Genomic DNA, 7581 nt, shown 5'->3' on the forward strand with positions numbered 1-7581 from the left:
ATCCTATCCTGGGTGACCGTCTTCCAGAAGATTTCAAGCAACGTCAACGAGAACCAAACAGGATCGTGAGCTAAACTGTTCTGCATGTGCCGCCTTGAAACGATGCATTATGTACAGTGTTTCAAAACGACAGCACAGGCACTCATCCGCACTTCGGGGTACACAATAGAACTTCGAGAGTTGTCTCCCCATCTTGGGTGTACTCCGCTGACGTGTCGTCAAAATGTAACTGAATTCTCAGGCATAGGGAAAGATGTTCCAGATGATATTTCGATCGTCACGACGAGGATCAACTGTGCAAATAATGTGATCCAAGTCAATCCTAGCTTAGTGGTTCGATGGTAGTCGCACTACACTTAGAATGGGTGAAGCTCCTCAGATAGAGATTGAAACACGGCGACAACATATAGGCGTTTCATTCAAAAAAGTTGTGCATCAACAGGTCATAGATCAATAAAGAAATGTATTACGTTCTCGATATTTATTTCTATAGTATATCCGCACCATAAATTGGATTACCCAACAGTCTTAGAGATGGGAAACATAACCGTTGACATGCCGGTGCCGATCGATTCAAGAGCCGCCAAAACATTGTACACCAGGTTGGCCGGTACATATTTGCGTACATGTGCCACCGTCACCTGACCAGTGCCGGCCGCCTGTTGCGCTTTTGAGATCGCAGTCTGCAAGTTTCCGAGGGCCTTCGAGAGAGCCTGCAGGCCAGCGGTGATGCCCTGGAAGCCGTCCTTAAACTGGTTGGCAAGGGACGGCCCGAGCCGGCTGGTGAGAGTGTTTAGTTCCGTATTGAGGCCTCCGTTGAGGAGCGCGTTCAGTGATGCGATGGCTTGGTTGACGCGATCAAACCCGACTGCTATCGGGCCCGTGTCATCGTTGGCCAGCGTCACGATCGTGTCCATGAGGTTCATACCGGTGTTGCTGAGTTTGCCCGTGATTGAGATGAAAATGTCGCGAATCAGGATGAGTAGCGAGTGGCCCGATGTGATGGTGACGGAAAAATTGTCCAGTGCATCGAACGCATCACGGATAGCGCTGGCACGATCCGAGACCTTGCCACTGTCCGGCACATCCTGCGCGATACCAAAATCTGGCCTTGGTAAGGCGAAGGTAGCCTGCAGAAAACTCAGCATGGATCAACGGATCGCGACCGCCGAGTCGGAGGGGAAATACCTACCTCATATGACAGCAGCACGATAAGCAGTACGATGGACCTCATCCTATCCTGAGTGACCGTCTTCCAGAAGATGTGAAGAAACGTCAACGAGAACCAAACAGAATCGTAAACTAGATCGTTGTGCGTGCGTTGCCTTGAAATGGGGTATTATTTATTTTCAGTCTTTCGATACGACTTCAGGGGAATGATACGTAAAACTGTTTCCAAGAAAGCCACGGCAACTGTAGCAACAGCTAAGTAAACACTAGCTTCAAGAAGGTCCAAACTGCCTACGTACGTACTTGTCCGTATGTTGAATAAATTTGTTCTCGAACAATGTCACTCGGGAGATAGTACGAATGTTGTCCACGTCATATTTAGGGTGAGAATGCCCTGATTAAAACTCTCATCCTATTGTTAGTCCCAAATTCATGAGAAGAGTCATTGCTAGAGTACAATTTGTTAGAATTTGCCATAACGCTTAAAACAAAGGGTAGAGCCCATGATCGGACCGTCTTTCGGTCATAGTAATTCACTTCGGAGAAAGATCTAGCACCTCTTAAGGGATGGTGTGCCAATTTAACAAAAAAACCAATAACCAGTAGGTCAAATGCAATGCATATATTGTGGTTTGTTACCTTAACTGGCTAAGTGACGGTGTTAGGTTTACTTTATTGTTTTATTTTTAAATTGGTCCTTTCCTTAAGCTTACGTCATTATACCGGCGCAACTGCTCCCAGCTCCTTGCATAGAGCAATGTTAACCACCATCTCCTCGGCATCCACAATTAGCAGGTGTTTGCTGTTATCGAAACAAGCTTTCAGCCGCAACCGACTGGCATCCGCATCCTTTTCCAGCATTAGCTTTAGGTAGTCGCGTTTGGTGAGGGTGAAAGCCAACAGGGTGTTGTACTCGCCAACGAGCTGCACGCGACGAACGAGAGAATAGTTCAAAGGACAGTGAGTATGGAGCTGAAGCTGAAACGATTTGGCATCTACTTACGTAGGACGTGCAGCTGGCTACGTTGGTGAACCGGGTACAGTCCTCGAATAGCTCGATAAAGTCTTCGATGTCGTGCAGGATGAGCTGAACGATGGCCAGCACGCCTTCGTGGAAGTTTTCGAAGCGCCTCATCTCGAGCTGATAGCAGTTGCTCGCGTCGTACGTATTGATGACGAACATGTTGAACACCTTCTGGAAGTACTTGCTGTAGCAGAACCCGTTGTCCTTGCCATTGATGATCAGCACCTGGATGAGGTCTTGCAGGGAGTGGCAGACGGTGCGGCCATAGAACTGGAGCAGGTTGTTGTCCAACGCGGTAGCGCCCTGCACGTACGCCGGGTAAGCCGTGTCGATCACGCCAAAGATCTGCGTGTCGTCGGAGTATATAGCTTGCATGCTGGTGAACATCGGATTGAAAAGAGCATTGTAACCGGTGGTCGGTTGGAATGTGGGCTTGAGTTTCGCAGTATAGTCTGCCTGCAGCTTTCCGTACGGCGTTTTCAGACCCGTCGAAATATCGGTCTTGATCGAGCTGGCGTACGCATTGATGCTATCGCCGTAAGTGTCTCCAATAACTCCCACCTCCGTTGCACGCCGCTGCATCTCCGCCGTTATGCTGAGCAGATACTGGTCGGCGTTCTGCAGTGAGGATAGCGTCGTTGTCACGACAAACACGAGGGTAGGAAGGTCCGATTTGAGCCCTCGGACTGCAATGGTTAGGTTGGTGATAAGGTTGGAGGTGACGTATTTGCGCATGGTTGCTGGCGGAATAGGGTTGGTGCTGCCGGCGGCCGTTCGGGCCGACTGGACCGCTCTGCGCAACGCGGTCAATGCCTGCGAGATCGTGCCCAAGGTGGCCGTAAGCGAACGGAAGTTGTCGCTGATCTTGGCCGTGATGTAGGTCTCAGCGAGGGTGCTGATGGTGCTCTGTTCCGCTTGCAACCCGGTGGTGAGGAGCGTTTGCAGCGCGGTCAGCGCGTTGGCGACGGCATCGAAGTTTGCGGCAATGTTGTTGCTGTTATTGGTTGACAGGGAAGCGAGGGCTTGCGTGAACGTCTCTCCCGCCCGAGAGACCCTCGTCGCGATGGTATCCAACGCCGTTTTGACGTTGGCTAATCGTGTGTATCCGCCACTGAGGGTAAACACTTTGGCGGCGACGCTGGTGAATAGATCCTTGCTTTCGAGGGCAAGCGTTGTGATGGTGGATGTGCCCGAGATTTGTCCATTGACGGCGAAATCGGGCCGCGGTTCGGCACGAGCAATCTGGAAGACAGTTTCGTCCGTGAGTCGTGTGAATGAAGTAGGTTCCGGCGCACAATGCGCCGTTGATTACTTACACCGAGCACCACGAACGCCACACCCCAAAGGAGCCATAACGCGCGCACGAAGAACATTGTGTCGGTGTACACCGTCGGCTAATACGTCGTTAGGCTAACTGGAGCTCGTCAAAGGTAGAACCTTATTTGTGAAATCCCTCGCCGTAGGTGGGAGAGATCGCTTGTTTATCCTTAAACCTGCGTACACAGTGTTCTGTCGTCGTTGGACTAGCAGTTTTTGGTCGTCTTTCGCGCACTCCTAGCGAGTGCCCGCCACATTTACCTCATCGTCTGCAAGCTGAGTAAATAGTGACAATTTGAGTGCGAGATGGAATGACGGATACGTTCACGGTTAGGAGAGCATGTGGTTGTGCCTTGGGTGCGTTGGTGCATCCTTGAAGAATCGAATCGTTGGATGAGCATGGCCCATCCGGACTGAACGATCAATTCCTTCTTCTACATGCATGAACGGGACATATGTTAACACTCGTTAACAGTCGATGGAACAATGTAGCTACAAAATGAGCACCTTATTATGTATGGTTTATAGTGGAACTGAACCACACCTCCACTGTTTACGCAGATGTCGCAGAAGACCCACGAAATGGCTGCCAAAGTGAGCGTATGTAAAACTCCGTAACTTGCTTTAGCGCGTAATATCTGAATGATTCCTCATCACGTCATAAAGTCTGCCACCGATTCAGAAGGCACTTGGACTGCTTGGACATGGTGATATCTTTGCTGCATATGGAACCGGTGCAGCTATTTTAAAAGGCTCCTAAAACGGCCAACGAACGCTCGCACGCATCGTCTCGAGCGTTGTGACACGCAAATGCGCAAACAATCTGGTCCGTGAACCGAACGAAGCCGACGGATCGGGTACGCTGTCGCCCGGCCGAACGGGAAGCGACAAGAGCAAGATGATGCTAAGCAAAAAGCAAGAAAAGTATCATCCCCTTTGGGTATAATATTTTATCCAAACAGCTATGACGCACCGAATTGGGGCCACCGTTACCGACGCCGGGCGAGAACGGGCCAAAACGAAGAAGGCGATTGCGTCTTTCCGAGCGTTAGATGACATCAGAACCAGTCCAAAGAACCCGTCGGGAGAAGAGAAAAGCCGTTCGTTTGACTTTGGAGGGTGTGCTGTGGTGTTTTGTTTTTGGATCATTTGATATTTACCCTTTCTTTGCGGACGAAATGAAGCAGACAAAAGTGATTTGACGTTTGGAATAGTTCAAACAGACATGCAACGAGTTTCTTCGATATAAAACCAATACGGATCATTTAACCAAACTCACTGACTTTTAAATTGATTGAAAAGATGATGTAAGATGAGTTACTAAAAACAATTTTTTATTTAAATTTATTTGCAACTTCGTTCTTCTGGATGCAGCGTCAATATTTGTCATATGTCCGAGCAATTGTACACACTCTGGTCACTGTGCAGCGTTCGTCAGTTTGGCTCTTTTGAGAAGCCTTTTGAGCGATCCACCACGAAATAGGTCAACATCCGCGATCCGAATGAATTCTGGTGCGTGAAGATTTAAATTTTGTTCTTTCTCTCGATGGCTTCAGGCGTTTGGAGTTTTGGTATCTTAATTTGGTGGTCCCCTTACATTGCCCGGTACCTGTTATTCTGGTCGCGCTGTGTCTTGGACACTCTCCGCCAAAGAACGGCCCCGAGGTGAAAGTCATGTTCAGCACCTCGCTGCGCGTGCCGTTTTTCGCTTCCTGCCTCGATCTTCTCACGCCATCAGGCGCTGGGATATATGCATGATGATGATGATGATGGCCTGCGGCAATGTACCGTTCGATTTCGACTCGCTGGAGAGAGCGAACGAGATTGGAAGAGAAAACACCGGGCAGGCCAAAGACCGACTGACCTAGGGGACGTTCTGGAGCTCGGTGGACGTTCAGTCGGTAGTACTTTTCGGTGCGTGATAGTTGGGACCTTTCTTGGGGAATGTTTAGCTGTTGGAGTTGTTTTGTGGTAGCTCTGGTGTTCGCAGTGCTGGACGGACGGAACGTGGCGGCCGGTGACTTTGGGTTGGGCTACACCGTCCCAGGATTCGATGCGAACTTCCGCAGTGGTATCGGAGCGGGCGTCGTGGGACTCGTGAAGGCGAACGCCAGTCTGACCAAGTACGAGCTGAGTGCGGATCGTAGCGGTGCCACCAGGGTGTTGCACGAGGTGGCCAACAATGTTACCGCACCGCTGAACCAACTGTTGGGCCACGTGGCGGCATCTTTCGGTGCGAATGGAACCGAGTCGTTGAAAGCGTTGGCGACGGAGCTGGAATCTCTGGCGAAACCGACAGCGGCCTCTCTGGAGGTAGCTCTAGCCTCAGCGCACACCCTCGAAGGAAAGATCCGGCCAGGGTTGGTGGAAACGCTGGTAGCCAACGTGACGACGATCGCGACGGAGGTGGGAACGCTCACGCAAGACTGGTCAACATTTGCGGAGGCTCTGCTGAAAGCGGGAGCACCCGACTCCGGTATCGGTGCGTCTAACGTGGCGACACTGGTTACTCCGGAGCTGGTAGAGTCCGTGACATCGCCGGTGCGGCTCATTAACGCCGCCCTCGGGGACATTGCGAACGCTTTCAGTAGCGCAGGGAAAGAGCGCACGGCAGCGATTGGCCACGAAGCGTCCACCAATGTGAGCATTCAAAACGCCCGACAGGATCTCGAGAACCAACTCAGTATCGTCAACCGTACGCTCGCCGATGCCGCCCGCCAGATGGAGCAACAGTCCAACTCGACGGTGCGTCAAATACGCGATGGCCACAACGCTATCCTCTCCAGGCTGTCCAACGATCTGCCCAACGTCGAGCTGATACGCACATACCTGGCGGAAGTGGAAGCGCAAGGTGACAGACATAACCGACGTACCGAGGGTCTCTGGCGCGATCTGTCCGCCAACCATACCCGCACAGTGCAGACCACTGCGGAGAGCATTGCGTCGGGAGTAGTGTCCGCTACCGCTACCCTAACCGACACCGCATCCCTCAGTGACAGTGGCTACGCCGAACGTTGCCTGCAGCGGCACGTTCCGGAGTTACGTCAGGCGCCGTACGCCGTGACGCGGCTATCGATCTGCTACCAGGTGGACGGCCGAACACTGAGCTACTTCACGGCCGCCCATACCAGCTTTCTCGACCAACTGCGCAACGGTGCCGTCTACCCTGCCATCCAAGCCCAGTCGGTGTGCGGCCAGGGTGCGTCAAACTGCACCTCGACGGTAGGTTTCCGAGAAACTAAAATCCAACCATATACTGTACCCCTCACCATAACCATTTCTATGTATTTTCCAGTACCTTCAAGCCCTCACCGGTGTGGGCGGCCAGAGCCAGGTGCGCTTCGACGCGTTCGACACCTTTCTGGCGGAGGAAATGGCCACACTGAGCGTGCGCTACAATATCTGCGCCCGGGCGATCGCCGCCGACATTGAGGGGTTGATCGAGCTGACGGTGCAAAAGTTCAGTAACTGTCTTGTGAGCGGAAGATGAGCATCGTATGCAATAAAACACTAGAGAAAAGTTTTTGTGTCTAACTTTTGGTATTTCGTCATGGGGAATTTACTGAGAAGTTGGGGAAACTGTGGCGCTGCAATGTGGATAAACAACATACCATGTGGTATAAGAATATGATGTATTCCGTAATGCATACACTGTTAATTGTACTCGTAGCTTTTCCTGATCTATTTAACAACATAAATTTAACAATATGGAACATCGACAGCAAAGTGTAACAGAATTTTAATGAAACCTTTGATTAAACCAAACGAAAAATAAATTCTATTACTATAACTGTTTAAGGTTCGATGTTTAAATTTAAATCGAAATATTTTGGTTTTTGATGCTCTACAAATCTTCATAGACGTATGAATCCCTTATAGATTCAGATATTCACTCAACGATGGAAATTCATTCATTCAACGCAAAGAGTAAATCAGATCTGAATCTGGACCACCTTACTACAGTTTACCTTAACTAAGTATATAACGTTTGTTTGATGCGTACCCAAAACTGTCCCAGTCTACAAGCAGGTGGAGCGAAATTGTATCAGTTGCCTTTCTCCACCGCATGA

General features: G+C 50.4%; 2 protein-coding genes across 2 annotated transcripts; one reads left to right on the forward strand and one right to left on the reverse strand.

The window, feature by feature from the left end:
* Positions 1–515: 515 nt before the first annotated feature.
* On the reverse strand, positions 516–1234 carry LOC131263986 (uncharacterized). Its single transcript, XM_058266278.1, has 2 exons — positions 1193–1234; positions 516–1130 (listed from the first exon to the last, which is right to left on the reverse strand). Exons 1-2 carry the CDS (start codon positions 1232–1234, stop codon positions 516–518), a joined length of 657 nt encoding a protein of 218 aa, XP_058122261.1.
* A 4221-nt stretch (positions 1235–5455) lies between these two features.
* On the forward strand, positions 5456–7001 carry LOC131263988 (uncharacterized). The gene is made up of 2 exons (XM_058266279.1): positions 5456–6733; positions 6807–7001. The coding sequence occupies exons 1-2, from the start codon at positions 5456–5458 to the stop codon at positions 6999–7001; spliced, it is 1473 nt and encodes a 490-aa protein (XP_058122262.1).
* The last annotated feature ends 580 nt before the right edge of the window (positions 7002–7581 follow it).

This window comes from Anopheles coustani, chromosome 2 (genome assembly GCF_943734705.1).
Source record: "Anopheles coustani chromosome 2, idAnoCousDA_361_x.2, whole genome shotgun sequence".
NCBI classification, from domain to species: Eukaryota; Metazoa; Arthropoda; class Insecta; order Diptera; family Culicidae; genus Anopheles; species Anopheles coustani.

What these genes read in the sequence shown, in the direction of transcription:
- LOC131263988 (XM_058266279.1), top strand. Translation starts at nt 5,456, where the DNA reads ATGTTTAGCTGTTGGAGTTGTTTTGTGGTAGCTCTGGTGTTCGCAGTG. An exon ending in CGTCAAACTGCACCTCGACG is followed by an intron (nt 6,734 to 6,806) that starts GTAGGTTTCCGA and finishes TGTATTTTCCAG; the next exon opens with TACCTTCAAGCCCTCACCGG.
- LOC131263986 (XM_058266278.1), bottom strand. Translation starts at nt 1,234, where the DNA reads ATGAGGTCCATCGTACTGCTTATCGTGCTGCTGTCATATGAG. An exon ending in TCGTGCTGCTGTCATATGAG is followed by an intron (nt 1,131 to 1,192) that starts GTAGGTATTTCC and finishes AGTTTTCTGCAG; the next exon opens with GCTACCTTCGCCTTACCAAG.